Here is a 19,147-nt window from a genome sequence, read left to right as displayed (position 1 = left end):
GCATATACACACATGTTTCGGCGTGCTTACACATACACAATCGCGCACGCAAAGAGACACAAAAATGCAATACACCCCCCCCGTACTGCTCTGATTAATAAAGGTCAATTAGCAATTATAATTTCCATATTTAATCAGTCCCCTGTGGTGTTGCTCTGTGGCCTGAGCTTTGACAACTGGCGCTCTTTCTCTCTTTCCTCTCTCTATCTGCTGTTCTCCCTCTTTCGCTTTATGTCACGCTCCTCCGCTCTTCCCATCTCCTACGTCATTAACATCTGAGCATCCTTCCCTTCTCCACCTCCTCCTCCTCCTCCTCTCCCAGCCCCTCCCTTCTTACCGTGTCATCCCTCTATCCTCCCATCCCCCCGTCTCTCTCCTGTCTTTCCACCCTTCCTCTCTCTCTGTCCTCTCTCTCTCTCTGATGAATGCCTCCCCTCATTAATCTTGATGTTTTTCCTCTTGCTGTGTTCTTCCACAGGCCTTCAAACCTCTCGCTAATTGCAATTAATCACCGAGGGAAACAGATGCTGGGAACAAAGGCAACCTGGGGGGGCCATGAGTCTGTACATGTGTATGTGTGTGTGTGCGTGTCTATGTGTGTGTGTGTGTGGGGGGTTATCAGTGTGCATGTATGTGTCCACATGTGTGTACAACAGGGTGGGGGTTTGATGAAGCTGTCAGTCACAAAAGTTGTGTGCCTGCAGGGCTCTGACATCAGGGCTGTGTGAATGGGGGTGTCAGGAGGAGTGTGTGCGTGTTTTTAAATGTGGGTAATTTTTGCGTGTCATACGGTATGCGGGTGACCCTGTCACACCTCCTCGTTGCATCTGTCTAACCCCACTGTGTGGCGGTGACAATGAGAGCTCATAAAACAGATAAAGACATGAGTAAGTGGACAACAGGAGAGCAAAGAGGAAGAAAGAGCAGCAGCTTCTTGTTTTAACATGTCTGCTAATGGCTGCTCTGTCTTTAGCCCTACTTGTATTGTACCTCTGTGACACACAGCTGTCATTTCTGAGTGAAAAGCGCTGCAAAAAACTACAAACAACCGTATTATTAAAAAACAAACAAACAGCACGACAATTACAATTCAACATGTTTCTTCCTTTTCTTTCTGATGTTTACTTGAACATGGTGATTACTGAACTCCGGGCGGTGTGATTTTATTCCACCTGCAGAGAATAATCACAGCCTCTTTCTTTCCCTCCTATCTTCCTTTTTCCTGTCCATCCTCTCCCTCCCTCCTTCAGATGTCTGTCGTCACTGCTGGGCCTTCTGTTTTTTGTGAATCCACATAACAGCTCACTGAAAACACTCTCTATGTTCAGGAGAATAAAGCACACACATACACACATTATCCATAACTGTTTTAGAGAGGTTTTAAAATGTGTGTGTGTGTGTCAGGCTGTATTATCCATCACAGCTATCTGCATCACTTATCAGCCACAAGGAGGCAGAGAAAAAAAGGCTCCTGGAAAACACAGACACTCAAAACAAAATGGAGAAGAAATGAAAAGAAAACCACAAGTCATATTTTCCACTGGGGCACACACATGCGACAACGCGTGCACTCCCACACGCGCATCTAAGGAGAATAGACTCAAACTAGACTCCTCGAAAACCAGACGTGAGCGTTGAAAAACCCATCAAATAATCAGTGGGAGGCGATGCGAGGGAAAAGATGCAAGTCTCTGCTATGTTTTAACACAAGCTTGTTATGCTTCAAATCCACTCCAGGAACGCAGCAGAGTGTCCAACACAATAAACTTCGGCTCCATCGCAGATAACAGACTACAGCTTCTCTTCTCCCGTCACTAGGAGAGGATCATTCTAAGTAGCTCTGAGCCCCTGCATATGGGGCATCGGGACAATAATGAAATCAAGCTGATCTGATATGTTCTCTGGGATTAACACAATACGGTGACCCCTGCATAAACCCGGGCACACACCATCAGCCTTGAACTGAAAGATGTGAGAGATATCTGGGCTAAAAGAGGGAGGGGAGTGTAAGATGGAGGGACGGGGAAGGGAGGCAGTGTTAAGAGTGTAGCACCTCATAAATTGCTAAGAAGACGTGAAGCAGGTGCTGTGTTAATGCTCTAGGAGGTGTGGGCCTACCCCATGTGCCCTTTCTCACTCTTGTACTCTTCCTCTCCCCTCACATAATCACACAATGTCTCATAGGCTCTTCTAGGGAAAATGACAAATGTTGCATTAGAATAAACACGTAATGTGGGATAATGAGGAACAGAATGTATTTCTCTTTATGTATAAATACGTGTCAATGAGTCATTGATAATGACAGCACAGTGTACACTGTTAAGGCCTGCACCCCTGTTCTGCAGCGGCTTCATCTGTCACTGCTGCTGTCACACTTCAAAGCCCAAAGCATATTGAGCTGTTTTTCATTTCTAGTAAAAGTAGAGTGGGAGGAGATCTTTACCGAAAAGCCTGGAGGAAGCTCGATTAAGTCTCTACTGTTCTTTACCTGACAATCCTATAACTTCAAGAAATGACAAAGCCTTCTTCCCAAAACACAACACCAACCCCCCCGCCCGCCCCGCACACACACACAATCCCTTGACAATTCCTTCCCAGCAGGCTCCACTCAGCCTTTATTCATTTTTTATACATCACCTCCTGTGAGTCTATTGCTCGGCACGCAGCAATCGCTGCACTTAACCCATTATGCTAGGTAACGCTCCCCAGAACGGTCGCTCCCTCCCCGGGATAAATTATTAACTTCCTCCACATCCCGCCATTTATCACTGAGCCCCATCGAGCAGAACGGGAGAACCATTGCTCATATCCATGGCAACAAGGGCCCATTTGTGCAGCAGTTGGATGCTGCTGATGATGAGGGGAGAGATGAGGAAGGGGAGGAAGAAAGAAGACAAATAATACCTGCTTTTATCAGGCTCTCTATTGTTGGCATCAGCTCATGCTCCTTTCTTTGCACTTGATATTTTCTTCCTCCTCCACTGTTATCCCTCTTTTTACAATATCTATGTGCCGCCCCTTGCCTCTTCCTCGCTTGCTCCTCTCGCCTTATTCCGCCACCGAGCCCTCTCCTCAAGTCTGAGATGGCAGCGGTATGGGTAATTAGATCAGAGCTTTTCTCTTGTCTCCATGGAGATGAATCATACAGTCAGGGTGACAGTCTGAGCTTTAGCGCTACGCCGTAACCTAATCAGAACGTTTGAACCCGAGCCAGAGCGGCAACATAACCTAATAATACCAACATGAACCTGCAGTGACCTGCATCCCTGTGCACAGCGGCGCACACAGACAGGGGTGACGAGCAGGTCTGGTCAAACACACCACGGGTCACATCCCAGGATGGGCTAGTGTGTGTGTGTGTGTGTGCATATGTGCATGAGTGAGTGTCTGAGCTTGAGAGGAGAAAGCCCTCACAGGTGTCCTAATTCATGAGCAATCGCGGCTCATGAATAATTAAACGCAAAATGCAAATGTGCTCCTTTGATCATTTACATTCATGTCTAACAGAATTAATTAATCAAACAAACCTTTTCTTTATCCCCAGTGGAATAGAAAAACCAGCAGTCAGGGCGCACAAACACACACAAACACACAGACAAGAAGTATACAAAAAAGAAAACCCACACAGTAAACAAGTTTACTAATCACACCATTTAACCACATCTGAAGAAACAAAATTCAGTGTGCTGAGCAAGTTAGCATGACTCAACCTTGGACCAACCACGTGGTGAAGGTGAATTCGTATCTCTTCATGTGAGATTACTCTAATCTCACCCACTGTATGCTAATGCAGTTTGCACAAAAACACAGAGCGATGTAAGCATAAGCTCTCTGGTGAACGATGACCAGGTGTGTTTCTGTGATAGTAAGAACAGCATGTTTTTGTTACGTCTCACCAGCAGATACAGGTCGCACTGAACCTTCTGCTGCAAACGTACACACAAGCGCACATAGACGTAGTCACAGGCATTACCTACAAGCGAACTCATACAGCATGATACACAACGCAAAGAGGAGTACGCTCTCTTTTCTCCTGTTAGATAGTGAGACAGATGGTTGCTAATGGTTTCTGATGGATAACACAACCACACAGATACACACAGAGAAGACACACAAAACCACAGCAGGCTGATCAGGATTTCATAGGCTTTTTGATATGCTCACTCTGAGAGATGGACCTTATAAACAGCCACTCTTCAGCTGACCTCTTGTTTATAGCAACAGTATCATACACAGAGGAAAAGCTCGTAAAGAAAGAAACAGATCTGCCTCCCTCCTCCTCCTCCTCCTTATCTGTCCACATCTCGGTTTCTCTGTGTCAGTTTTTTCTCGATTAGCGGCCCTCTCCTTCGCTTAACCTGCCGCCTCCTCGCCAAACCAACTCCTCTCTTTCTCTTAATAAGTCTGTTTGTATGCAGCGCACACTTCAGGCCTCACACAAACACAGACTCCGATGCAGACGCAGGCAAACTCCTGTGACTCCCTGCCAGCTCCACTCTCCTCCTGTCACACCCTTCTGTCATCAATTTCTCCTCGCTAACAGTGAGAGAGGAACGCCTAATTTATGGAGGATATCAATATTTCCGACTTAAAGGGGACGAGGGAGGGGGCGCACACCTCAGGCTTCTTTTAGGACACCTCGTAAAGGTAAATGATAGTTGAAGGGGACGAGAGACAGAGGGGAAGGCGGGGGGGAGAGAGAGACGGAGGGGAGGAAAAGCGAGTGTTGGTTGTTAACGTGATGGCAGGGGGCCGTAAATAACGGAGATACAGATCTACAGCGTGTGCATGACGTTTGCGTGTGAGGTATGTCGGTAGTATTAAGAAGGTTAAAAAGGACTGGGTGGTTGACCGAGTGATCACCTGCTGTATACAGTGTGTGTTTATTTGCCAATTTACGCGGTCGACAATGTGTATTATCCACTGGTCGATCCTACCGGGGGATTTATGCTAACAGCCAGTGTACACCGTGTTTAACGCCGGGCTGTAAATAGCTGTCCGTCTCCACTGACATTGACAAAGTGTCCATAAACCTGTCACCTAGGACAGTTCAGTCACACAGGACAGGACAGGCCAGGCAACCATTAAACTATCAGTTTACACTAAGAAGGGGAGGAGTGTGTGTGTGTGTGTCGTTGTATGTTAAAGGTGTACTGTATGCATTTCGGTGTCTCCCAAGATAAATGAAATGTTAAGCAGGAAGTGTGTGGTGCGAGGGTGTGTGCGTCTAAATATTCATGATGCCGCTATAGGGTACAGGTTGAGATTCTCTGCAGTTATTGTAAACAGATACATCGCACTATGGTTAGGCCTTTGACACATACACACACACACACACACACACACACACACACACACACACACACACACACACACACACACGCAGCTACACGGTTGTTGACACACACATCCACACGCTGAGGTGCTTCTGAATGAGGTCAAGGAGTCAGTGTTGAACTGAGGAGAGGATCAATGGAGCTCTGAGTGTTTGCGCACCTCTTGCCTCCCTCCCACATTTTCTGTGCCTTTTAGAGATCTCTCCATCTATCATCTCTCTTCCTCCCTCGTTTCCCACCACCACAACTACAGCACACATACAATAGAGCAGCAGCCATTACGGCAGGGTAAACACACAGAAATGCACAGAAATGCAAGCACTTGCAGTACAGTATATGCCATATAGCCGTCAGCACTGTATGAGTGTGTCTGGACGTGTCCCAGAGGCTGTGTTCGTTGTACAGTGGGAGATCTATGGCTGGTGACTCCAACTCACTGGCACCCCACTAGCAATAGCACGGATGTGATAGGCAGATGAAAAGAGAACAAGGCAGTGACAGAACGACAAGCAGAGGAGAGGCAGAGAGAACATGTAAAGGACAAAATGCTTTCTTCCCTGGTTGGGAGCATCTCATTTTTTCTCATTAGGGGAACTCATCTGAGCTCAGAGGATAAAAGGAGGACTGATAGCCGGCATTTCTCTCTCACTCCATCTCTCCTCTCCCTCTTTTTCTCCCACTGTGCACATGCCACCTAATTAATTACACCCTACCATCGCTTTGCTACAACAACCACTGCCGGCTAATTAACGGCACGCCTCAATCATGACCCCACTTCAAGGGTTCTGGATGTGTTTGTGTGAGATGGAGAGATGGAGGAGGAGGAGGAGGAAAAGTATATGTGTGATATGCAGTGGAGAGACGGAAAAAAGAAGAGGTGTGACAAAGAGAATAGATGAAATGTAGCTAATAAGAATAGGTGAGAACAGCGGCGGTAAGGCAGGAATGCAGAAATGGCGAGCTGAGCCCTTTGATGTGACAGACAGATGCTCAAGAGAAGAGAGGAAGCCAGGAGATGGATGGAGCACCTCCTCTCCACGCCCAGCTGGACTCTGTCAGCCAGGCTGGAGCCAGAGAGGCTGGTGGGGAGTCCCGACTATGGGGTGTCTCACCCCGGACACGTCACTCCCAATCCCCCCTGAGCCCGCCTGAGCCTGGCCAGACCTTGCTGCTGCTGCAGCCTGCCACGCCAGGCTCCACGGCTCCAACTGCCCCAAACACAGTCATGCTGATCGTATCAGAAAGAAAAATGGAGCGAGGCAGGGCCTACGAAAACACACAGAGGCTGTACAAGCTGAAAACCACGTACACCACATGTAACGTCGTCACGCGTGGATAGATATCGAGAGAAGTGAAGGGAGAGAGACGGAGAGGGAGGGAGCTGTAATGTGTTTAGTGTATGTGATTGCATTAGTGTTGGGGTCATAATATTCCTCACCTACGTCACACACACACGGAGAGCTGAAGCCCAGTGGGGCAATCATAACATTAATAGTGCTTGACTGGGCCGAGACAGACACATATACACTTACACACTCACACATGCACACGTGTTTCCTGTGATCTGCTCAACAGTTTATGTAGAGAATGAGGACAGAAGGATGGGGAATGAGACAATGAGGTGAAAAACAGAAAAGGGGGACCACAGAGGAAGTAAAATATACGAGAACAGGAAAATATAGTAAAATGAAGATGAGCTAGAGAGATAAAAATGTCACAGAATTTACAGTAACAGTGCTCAGTGATTCTAACTAACAATTACCTGTCAAATTTTATATTGTTGAAGACTTTATGAAGAACCAAGTAACGTCTTGCCATTGTAAATACATCTAGAAGAGTAAATGTTAACTAACAGTTCCTGCATTTTGCCAACCAAAAAAAGTTTGTGTTGCACTTGGCATACAAGACAAAATCCTCATACTTCATCTTGCAAAATAAAAAGATCTGTATAATTATTTTGCTTTAGGTGATGGTTGGTACCAGGAAGAAGAAATAATAAGGTCAGGGACGCTAAAAGATGCAATTTTAAGAAATATTTCTGTCATGTTATTGGAATTTGTTTATGCTATGTAGTGGCTGATCACACAGGGAATTTTAAATAGCTTAGAAAGAAGCTATTGAACAGAATAAGTCAATGTACATTACTGCGTCTTTAAAAATGTAATATTTGTGCACCAAGGTGGTTCAAGGAAAATGTTAATAAGGACAGAAAAGAAGTGAAAGTGAATATTCCTTAATGTTATTAATGTTTTCATAAATGTTCAACCACCAGAAAATGGTGGTTAGATAATGATACATTTATAAAACAATATTTACTGTAATCAATTTTAGATTTCTATTAGAAACAATTCTAAGACAAGTGCTCAGATTTCCTTATATGATATTTTGGTATTTTTCAACCTGGACCCTATTTTCCCATGTTTTTGTGTCTAAGTGACTAATGGGGACAACACTTGAAACTAAAAAATACTGGACTATGAAATTGGTCCAGTATTGAGGGAGAGCGCTGAAGCTGCTAAACAAACTGTAATGTAATCATTTGGGGCAACCTGGTACCGTAATTTTACGTTCACTAAAAGTAGGGATACGCGCTCTGACTTTTTCAGTCTCAATACCGATAGCGATACCTGGGCTTTAGGTATTGACCGATACAGAGTACCAATCTGATTCCAATGTATAATTAATAAGCTGTATGCCTCACTGTGTGGAAGTGACTGCGAGCATTCTTTTGTGTGTAAGGCAACACCAGGTTTGACTTAAACATTGCTTTCTTAACTTTGTAAAACAAAATGTTACAAATAAATACATAAATAACATAACATAAATTCAGTGAATTGTTATTAAATATTAAAATAATAAATTGTACACCAGCAACTTGGTAAAACAATCTTCAAAATTAACAGGAATTACAATTCAAGTGTAACCGCTTTAATGCAGCAACAAATTGGTTGAAACTTAAACAGGAATTGAAATTCCAGTATATAATGTATATAGTATATACGTATAGAATTGAATTTAATAGATCGGCCCGATTGCCACTGTTATCCGATCCAACTATTTGAGTCAATATCGGCCCGATATGTGATCCAGTGACGGTGCATCCCTAACTAAAAGTGCTTGTGTTTGCCACTGACAGATGGCAAACACAAGCACTTTTCAGCTTGTTATTATAAGTGTCTGACAACATTATGGAAAGGACCCTACAGAGAAATGAAATGTTTTTCTTACCTTTCTGTCATTGTGTCATGTGACTTGTTGCCGGAAGACAATGGTGGAAACGTGAGTGAGAGTGGAGAGAGGAGTGCCACGGGGCACCGGTGTTGTCAGAGTTTGTTGTGTTGGAGTACAGAAAGCGTAGCTGAGTGTTATCTAAATGATTTTCAATGTCATGGCTGAATATTTAGCTGATTTTGACAATGTGGAGGCGACGCGTCATTTCACAACGAGGCATCTTCAAGCGAGACACACAATAACAAACAGACCGGAAAAAGTTAAAAGGTAAGAAAACATTTTATTATCTATTATATATTATATTATTATAAAACAATCAGAGTCTGTCAGTAGCAAAAACAAGCACTTTTAGTGGACGTAAATGACAGTGCCAGGTTGGCCCAAATGATTACATTACAGCCTGTTTAGCGGCTGCGATTACAGCACTATCCCTCAATACTGGACCAATTTCAGAAATTATTGTCCCCGTTATTGTCACTTAGACACATAAAGATGGGAAATAGGGTCCAGGTTGATAAAAATACCAAAGTTATCATTTAATTTGTTCTTAATACAACCCTGATTAGAAAAAAGTGACATCTCCACATTGTCACTAGAACACCATGAATGTAAAATGTAAAAAAGAGAAGACAATAGAGCGACAAAGAAAGAGTGAGAGTGAAACAGAATGTGCTAGTAATGGGCCAACAGCAGAGTAGAGAGGCCATGTTAGCTGTCAGCCATTAACATGGCCACGACTAAATTATTCACCGCACTCCGTCACCTTATACAAGCCTGGGCTAACTCAGACTAAAGAGGGCTGTGTGTGTGTGTGTGTGTGTGTGTGTGTGTGTGTGTGTGTGCGTGCGTGTGTGTGTGTGTGTATGTGTGAATGAACAGTGGCCTGTAGGAGGTAAAGAAGGATTCCTTTAAAGAAGGGGCTCAGTATTGCCATCCTGTGGCTAGAACAAGTAAGATACTGTGTATAAGCCATTTCAATTAGAAGCTGCACACACACACACACACACACACACACGCACGCACACACACACACACACACACACACACACACACACACCGGAATAAGAAATGGGTTTAAATGAGCCTGAAAAACATGCATGCAAATAGTGTACCAGCTCCAACCTTTAGATGCCCTTTGAGTGTAATGTGCAGTAACAAGCACACACGTCTACACAAACATACGCTGTCCGCAAACATAAAAAGACAAGGGGGAACAGAGAACTGTTTTGTGTAGAGGAAGCTGATTTCCATGCAGCAGCCTGCTGGTTTACTATGGAACAGGAGAGGCTGGTTAGCAGGAGCAGCTGGGCAAACAATACAACCTCACCTGGAGTCATTTACATGGATTGTGTGTGTGTGTGTGTGTGTGTGTGTGTGTGTGTGTGTGTGTGTGTGTGTGGTTGTTATGTTGAGAGGGGTGTCTCCTGTTGCTGCTCTTCTTCATCATGTTCCTGAAAGTGCCGTTGGCAAGGAAACCAGAGAGAGAGAGAGAGAGATGAGAGACAAGTCAAGGAGCACAGTTTCGGGTAAGAGCAAGACGAAATGGGGAAGAAAAGGCAGACAAATGAGAGAGGAGAAATAAAAGCAGAGGAGAGTAGTGGTGGTGGTGGTGGCAGGGATGGGGGGATGGTTGGAAGGAGATGGAGGAGGGAGTTAACAGAGGGGAGGCAAAGAGCATGTGACAGTGCGACCCATGCCTCCCACTGACAAGCTTTATTACAGTCCCACCTGCAGCGAGACAGCAAAAAGCACTTAGCCTCAGCCAAGTCGCCTGACAGTGGAGGACAGTTTGAGAGAGAGGGAAGGAGAGAGGGATCGACGGGGAGAAGGGAAGGAGGGAGAAAAGGGTGGAGGTGGTGGAGACGGGGAGGCTGGGTGGGAGGAAGGGATGATTGAAGTCATGGGGTGGCAGTGAGGGAGGGAGAGAAAAGGAGATATAAAGAAAAAGACATGAGGAAAAACAAAAGAAAAGGAATGAATGAGATATTGCTCAGCTGTTAAATAAATAATAAAACCCCTTATTTCATTCAGAAATGTATAATACACTTTCACTCAAATATGGATTGATCTCACCTCTATGGTTTGTTGTGTTGCCGTATTATATTGTAAGGTTTTCTTATTTCAATCTGCTGTAAATAAAAAGAAACAGATGCACAATACAGCCTGCTACCGGCTCTGAGTGTGCAGGCAGTCAGGCTTAATCCTGCCTGAACACCTGTTTCCTTTGTGAGGTCAAAGGTCAGTCTGGAGGGCTCTCACTAAGTGGTCATCTTTTTCAGGGCTACTGCTGAAACGTCTGTAACCTGACCTCGCCGCTCTACACTGAGCATTAACCTCACATCGGGTGGCCTCACTAAGGGCCTGAATACAACTTCTCCTGAACCCAAAAAGAGGAATTCTTTGGTTCACATGGCACAAAGTTGAGTGTTATATTATATATGCTGTATAATGCAGGCAAATATTCAGCCTTTGAATAACACAACACACTCTCAGATGCTCTTTGCTGTCATCATTTAGTGCAATTCATGCAACGCGTGAGAAGGAAATAATTAAGGGGATGAAATGAAGAGAGGTTTATTACTTCCCGAACGGCGACAGCTCGCATCTATTAGCGCCCCAGCCTGCTGATGTATCTGCTGATGAGCTATGGCCAAGTAATGACGTGCTCCGCTGGCTGTGAATCCATAGGTCTCTCCCTAAGTCTACTCTTTCTGGCTCCCAGGCTCTGGATGGAAAACCACAGTCACTAAATCAAACCCATCCGGAGGGAAGACGAGAGAGAGTGAGCGAGAGGGGGGGAGAGGGGGTTAACGGCCTGTTTCTCAGCCTTTCGGAGAGAGGAATGTGTTGGAAAGGGTACAAATCAACCAGAAGTGATTGCACAATAAGGTCAGTGTGACCAGAAGAGAATCCTGACTCGAATGCGCACAAACACACACGCACAGAAACAAACACATTAAGCACACACACGCAAACACAGTGAGTGATTGAGTCGGGGCACAACCCCGTGCCCACCCTGTGAGTGGCTAATAACCGAGGCACAGCGCCAAACCCACTGTCTCCTGACTAATTCCCCCCATGCCCGCCAGGACTGGCGCCACACTGCAGAACAGAGCTCTGTTTCTCAAAAGATCCTGTGATCATTTCATTACTGAATTACTCAAATAGATGGATGAACAAACAGCCACACAGGCCATCCAGCTCGCTTGCCCCCTGAAGAAAGGATATAATGGAACAGACAATGGGAACACTGTGAATTAATATTTGTTTGTTGAGACTGCCTCCCCTCACTTAACACACACACACCTCAACGCCCACTCTGCTGGGCTGGAAAAAGAGGGCAGTGAGGTGGCGCTCTGCCAAGCGTGGCGCTGCCAAGAGACTCGGTATACCCTGGTCTCCGGTGGCATTTTAATCGCACGTACACACACACATACACACACACTTCCATCTGCTGTGCTTCATGGGAGCGGTGGCAAGCTTGTCACTGTCATTCGAAGTTAGCCCACCCTCCTGTCACCCCTACTGAGGGGGACAAAAGAAAAGAAGAAAAGAGAGGGAGTCGGAGGGGGGGGGGGGGGCAAGCAGTGGCATTCCTCTCCATGCCTCCTCTGTCACCCTCTGATCTCTCTCTCCAAACACATCCCCTGTCGTCTCTCCATTCAGTGTCCTTGTCCTCCTCTCGCCATCCTCCCCATACCTTCCCACCCCCCCCCCAGCACACTGCTCCTGACATCCCTCAGCTACTCTCATCCCTCCACCTGCTGCTCTGTTCTCTGGACAAGAGACACAAGGGTGGGGCGGCTGTAATCACCCTCTCATGGACAGACTGTTCCTCATTTAATGTGTGTGCTCTTGTAACATGGCTGTTTATGGATTGAACCACACCGCTGCATGCAAGACTCTTAATGTGAAATGTTAACCGCGGCGGCTAAAGCAAGCAGCGGCTCAGACATTGATCCTCCTCCCGAGCAAAGGCGGGTTGCCAGATACTGTGAATTACCCCCTCTCTGTGCCCCAACCAGCACCCACAGCCCATCTTCAGTGGTGCTCCATGCTCCCGCGGTGGGTAATTGTAATTGTATTGAACTGGCCAGAAGCCAAGCGCTCAAGACCGCCAAGTCTTGCCAAGTCCAGCTGTGCAATCAAAACACACTCACAGCCTATCGCATGACAATCACATCATCAGAACGTGTAATTCAAAGACACACACACATTATGTACACACATACATAAACATACATATCTCTAAATGTATTTGCTCAGTATGACAAGATTGAAGCAAGAGGGCTGTGATAAAGCAGCAGAAGGGAAGACATTAAATGTAGAAAAAGGCTAAACTCACACAAGAGGCAAGAGTGGTAGATGCTTTAACTGTGCAGACAAAGAAGAGCATAATGGTACAAATATATTCTGCCGTTTACATTAGTCCTGTGGGCCCCTCCCTCCATTAGATGTCGACAGTACAGCAGGGAGGTTTACCTTGTTCCTCCACCACTAATAGTGATGTATTGACTGTGTGGTTGTTTTGAGCCTGAGTGACTGCTGATGTACTGTATGTGAAGCATTCAGCAAATGTGTTCACGGGTCCACGGGCCTGAAACACATTGTGGTCAGCCCAGATGTTTCCTGTCAGATAGGCAGGGGCTCTTGATGGGCCGCAACACGTTTCGACATTTGAAATGAGAAATGGGGATCTGTTGTCTCCATATATATGGAGATCTCATTAAAGGCCCCGAAACACCGAGCTGACGGTCAGCTGTCGTACAGTTTTTTCAGTGTGTCCCGCAACGCCGGCTCTAGTCCGCCCGTGTTGGAGGTTTTTTTCAATTCAGCATGTTGAATCAGCGGCAGAGCCCGTCAGTGACAGAAATCAGGAAAAGACACATTTTAATTTTCATCTCATTTGATCATTCAAATACACAGATATTTTCACAGCGACATGGCCATCTGGAAAGAAGCTAAGTGGTGAGTGTGATGTGAAAATGGTCAGGAAACGCCGCTTTGTTTCATGTACGTATCATAACAACAGCGTGTATATCCGCAGTCCTCGGTCTTCCGGTTTTCCCTTTTTGAATGACGAATGCAGACTACCACGACCTGCTGGTGTGGAAAGTTATTACATCTTGCATGCGCAGAACGTACGCGCTAACTGGCCGTCGGCTGTAGTCTTTGCGGTGTGTTCGGCTGCAACTTGTCAGCCAAATTTAAAAAATCGCCACAAGCGGCCTTTGTCGCCGCTAGTTCTCTGATGTTGGGTTGGTGTGTCCCCAGCTTAACTCACATGCTGACGTTCTTTAACACCGCAATGCGATGTGAGAGCACACTGCCTCCCTCTCTGTATGCCACTTGGTCAAAGCAAATATTTACATTAGAGCTGTGACCATTAAGCCACTAAATATTCACACAAGCACAATTAAAACCCAGACTGCAGTGGACAGCAGGACTGTGTAACATCAAGTGTCTGAAGCCTCACCCTTTAGCTTCACTCTAGCTGTTAAGTTGGGGCCCATTTAATGATTTAAACCCAACAGTCTTAAGATCATGACTGATTGTGCACCTCCTCTACTCTGTGTGTGTGAACACCGCAAGTGTGTCTTGTGTCACGTTCCTAGCCCGAGCAGAGGAAATGGGCCGTGTCATGTCGGTGCGAGCCGCAGCGCAACACGCATGAAGGAGGGCACTTAAATAACTCATGAAAACCCTGTTCTCAAGCCACACTAGACCACTGGGAGAAACGCTCATTCTTCTGCGTTTTACGTGCGTCTGTGGGTGTGCAGTGTGGCCCTGTTTGTCATGACTGTTTAACCAGGTGCCTTTGAGTGTGTTGTGGTTGCTGATGTGCCGGTGTGGGTGTGTGTGTGTGTGTGTGTGTGTGTGTGTGTGTCGGTTCAGTCGGAAAGAGCGCTTGAGATGAGTTTCTGTAAACGACAGGGGGGCCCTCACGGCTAAACAGAAATAGCCTTAGAGAAAAGAGAGAGAGAGTGGCGTGAGCAGGAGGGAGTGGTGAGCAAGAGAAAGATAGAAGAGGAGGAGAGGAAGTGAAAAAAGGGAGGGTGGAGAGTTAAGAAACTTCATTTACAAAACTCCTGTGTTTAGAAGTGTAAACGCTTGTGTAAAAAAAAGAGAGGATCAGATGGAATAGATACCCAGTGAAAAGGCAGTCCAGCTACACTGATAAGAGGAGACAGCAGCACTTTCCACATAAACGCACTGAGCTCCAAAACCCACTGTAGTGATGGCCTCCCTCGGGGCATACTCGCACACATACACGCTCACATGTCACTTATTTTTTGTGTCTGCCCCTGCTTCATCATGACTTCCTCCAACTCATCTCTCAGCCTCGTTTTATCACTATCATCCTTTCCTTCACCAGCATCCCAACAAATTGCTTATTCATATACTATACGATGAAGGAGATGGGAGTGAAATGACTGTAAAACCTATAATCCATTACTCTGGGTCGAGGTTGGTGGAAATACGAAACTAACTGATCAGTGGTTCCCAAAGTGGAACCTCAGATTAACATCAGATGAAAAAAAGCAGAAAAAAAGAGTGAAATATGGTGTGAAAGCACAGACTGTATATAAGAAGTGGACGTAGTCACTATAACGTCACCCATTGGATTTTGAAGCCTTGAGTTTGGCATTTTGTCTGTCGCCATCTTGTTCTTTTGCAACCAGAAGTAACATGAGAGGCTGGAGCTAAGTACAAGCGAACACTGAATAAGACATTTTTAGGTGACCAAAATGTTACAATTAACTTTCATGAACTGAAAACACACTGTGAAAGGGTTAAAGTTGTACGATGAAAACACGGGCAACTCCCAAGCCGTACAACACCGTGGTAGCGACCTGTCAATCACAAGGTAACCACGCCCTAAAGCATCCCCTGCTTCATGGTCTATTTGACTCTAAATGGGACCATAATTTACTAAATGAACATCATGCTGTATTGAAGAAGACTTGAAACTAGCAATTGAGACCATAAACTCATGTTTCCAATGTTTACTGAGGTAATAAATCAAGTGAGAAGTAGGGTCATTTTCTCATAGACTTCTACACAATCAGACTTTTTTCGGCAACCAGAGAAGTCGCCCCCTGCTGGCTGTTAGAAAGAATGCAAGTTTAAGGCACTTCAGCATTGGCTTCACTTCTCAGACCCAGAGGTAGCCCACTGTGTGTAAGCATGTGCATTTGTGTGGGTAGATTGACATGTAGGGATTGAGAGTCTTTGTGTGTATGCTTTGAGGGCAGGTTGGGTTTGCATGGTTGACAATTAAAAGCAGTTGCTGTTGAACAATGCATTGAAAGGAGGTGAGGGATCAGATCGCCTGCACATTTGCAAAACAAACTGCAGGGAAATCATTATTACCTCCTCCTGGTCTCACACGGCAGCATGTATAGGTTGACTGTTGCAATGACAAAAGATGGAAAATGAAGAGTTAATCCAGTTTGGGTGGGGGTTATCGCTATGTTAGGTGTATATAGATAAAATACAATGGTGGTGGAAGTGTGGTTGAAGCGTTACAAGAGGGTGAAATGTTAGACGTGACAGCACATGTCTAAAAAGAAGAACTCAATAGATTTTTTTTTAACTCTTCGATGAGTGTTAAAGCCGCCTCAGACCTAATCTCATTCACGCCAGGGGTCTCACCACTTCCTGTGTTGCCACACAGCATGGTCAGGAGGACACCTCACACAGGAAAAAGGAAGCAGAGATAAGATACCCACTAAGTGAAGAGATGTGCATTCAGAGGGTATGGCTTATTCTTAGTAGTTGAATGAACCAACACATTTACTACTGCATTTTCAGAGTGAACGTCTCTCTCACAGTTGTGGCCACACAGAGTGACGAGATCAAGAAATGCAACGTGAAACAACATAACAAATGTGTCAGATAATGCTGTGATTGGAGAATAGCCACAGGGATATTTAATTGCAGTGGTGTGTACTAACATCTATCAAAGATCACACTGGTGTGAAATGCTATGAACTCTGCAGTCACATCATATAAACGGGACTTTAAAGTGAACCAGACAGCATTATTTGAAGCCACAGCAACAAAACAGAAGTACAAAAAAGGATGAAGACAGAGGAGAGTAAAAAATGAAACGCTTAAAAACATAACATTGCAGACTGTGATCTGGTATTTGGAAGAGCTATACTCACTGGAAGGTGGGCGGTCGGGTTTCTCTGTCTCCGAGGTCACTGGGTGAGAAGGTGTGTGGTCACCTGCAGGCTGCGAAGGCCCCGAGTCCACCTCCTTACTGGCTCCCGCCGCACTCTCAATCACAGTACACGTCTGAAAGATACAAAGACATGATTAACATACATGAAACAAAGGAAGACTTCAATGTCCGTATTTAAGAGAGAGCTGGAGTTAATTAATTCAAATTGAATCAATGAGTGACTTCAATATAAGTCCACTTGACTAGATACAGATTCTGATTCTGCTACACAGACATACTGTATACTAACAACACATTCTCACTCCCAACTCATCAAATACCGCCGCTTGGTCAGTGCCCCTCGGCATCGGAGACCGACGCACGGGGTACCCCTCTTGTGTTACTTTTGGATGGACCAGGGACGGCGTGTCAATATACGCTGGTTACATGCATAGTGTCCTTTCAAAATAAAGTTCCGTTTTCACAGGAAGTTAGGTTTAGGCAACACAACCACTTAGTTAGCGTTAGGAAATGGTCGTGGGTGACGTTAACTTCACTGACTAGCAACTCAGGTGACTCACGGGACTGACGATGCCAACGAGGTACGTGACTAAAGACTGACGTGACAAAATAAGTCAACTTTTAGTTTCACTCGGGACATAAACACTGGCCTCCTGGTTGAAAGTCTTGTGTTTGTTTGACCCACAAATGGAATTGTTCGTCACATACTGTTGCTAAAGAGTGCCTCACTGCGTCGGTTTCCAATGCCGAGGGGCATTTACGAAACGGCTGTATTTGACGAGTTGGGAGTGAGAATGGGTTGATACTGAGGGGTGCCGTGATAATGTTACAGAAGGCAAGGCAAGTTTATTTATAGAGCACATTTCAGCAACAAGGCAATTCAAAGCGCTTTACATAAAACATCAAAAGCATCGAGACAAAGTGCAAAATAAACACATTATAAAAACACATTTAAATAAAAGCAGTCACTAAAAATCCAAGAGAATAAAGAATAAAAACAAGCTATATAGAATAAGACAGGTATAAGAACAAAAATGTTTGGGGGTAACAGCGATATTGACATAATACTAAAACCGAAACAATAAAAAAGACACTGATGGTGCAAATATAGCAATTAACTGCTGATGTAGCCCATCATTGGTGCAACCATTTTTAGCTGCTGTCACAGCACTCAGATTTCTTTCTATAAAAAGACAACAACTAAAGGGGATGCAGCGCTGGGTGAAGAAGTGTCCCTTCCCTGAAGTGACAGAGCCGCAAAACAGAGGACAGACAGACAGACGGAATCAAAGACGGAGAGAGACAGAGGGAGAGAAAGAGTTTTCCTGACAGCCCAAGTCTGTTTGGATGTGCTCCACTCTGCTCCCCTCCACAGCTGAAAGAGGAAAGAGGGATGAGCCTTCAGGAGCGAGACAAGCTGACCATGAAAAGCAGAGGGAGAAGCAGAGGGTGGCTGTCAGTGTGGAGACACAGAGAGAGAGAGAGAGAGAGAAAGTGGGGGAGAGTTTAAAAGAGGCTGTGATGGCTCCCTCCATTGACGAGCAGCAGAGAGACAGGCAGGGGAGGTGCAGCGCATCTTAAGACAAAAAGGCACCCTGGGCTGATGAAATATACATAGCTCTCAGCTGGAGACAGAGACACAGAGCGACAGAGCAGATAGGAGGGCCCTGAAGACTGACGAGACTCCACAACCCCTCCTAAACACACACTGCTAAAAATAAAACACACAGACACATTCCTAATGACTTCTCATGAGGAGCCGGGGGGGGAAGTAGTTAGTAGTGCTTTTATTTTTGAGTGTGTATGCAGGTGTTAGTGAGCATCAATGTGCATCAACGCTGCCTCCTACAGTTACAGACTGTAAATAGTAGCTATGACACAAAAAAAGTGTTTTTGCTGTTGGCCTATAATCCACCTGCTGGTCAGGGGGATTTTTGGGGTTGGAAGTTTGTTTCAACTGCCTCTCAGTCTCTCAGACCTGCCCACCTGCCCTCTCTTCAAGCCCAGACAGCTGCCTCACCGCCACACCAGCAGTTAAAAAGCATTTAAACACACCTCACTTAACAATAAACTCACCCTTTGTTCAAGCTAACGATCCACCTCTCCCACGCACTCTCGCTAATGGCTATGCCACTGAAGTATTGGGATTCTCATGCGAGTGTATTTGTGTATGTGTGTTACTAGAGACTGGGTATAGTCACTTCTTTGCTTTGTCGAGTTTCCCTGCTTATCTTGTGTTCCTCGTGAGATTCGCTAGGCGTGCCTGTATCCCTAACACGTCAGGTGTAAGCACAAAAAAAAACTTGCAGGTAAATAGTCATGTCTGAGCCTGGGGATTACCTCTACTCTAGAAACTACAGGTTTCTTAACCTTTTCTGTCTCTCGTTCA

The 19,147-nt window shown here is 45.3% G+C and overlaps 1 protein-coding gene across 4 annotated transcripts in view; it reads right to left on the bottom strand.

Annotated features, from left to right (window-relative positions):
* The window catches only part of gse1 (Gse1 coiled-coil protein), a 192,882-nt gene that overhangs the window by 114,917 nt on the left and 58,818 nt on the right, over positions 1-19,147 (bottom strand). For all 4 annotated transcript variants that reach the window (XM_037789400.1, XM_037789390.1, XM_037789417.1 and 1 more), the window contains one exon: positions 16,739-16,871. In XM_037789400.1, the coding sequence (XP_037645328.1) occupies positions 16,739-16,871 (133 nt within the window). The remainder of the gene's footprint in view (positions 1-16,738; positions 16,872-19,147) is intronic.

The sequence above is a fragment of the Sebastes umbrosus genome, chromosome 2 (genome assembly GCF_015220745.1).
Source record: "Sebastes umbrosus isolate fSebUmb1 chromosome 2, fSebUmb1.pri, whole genome shotgun sequence".
In the NCBI taxonomy this organism is placed as follows: Eukaryota; Metazoa; Chordata; class Actinopteri; order Perciformes; family Sebastidae; genus Sebastes; species Sebastes umbrosus.
The sequence above is the reverse complement of the archived record's forward strand: the minus strand, read 5'-3'. Positions and strand labels throughout refer to the sequence as shown.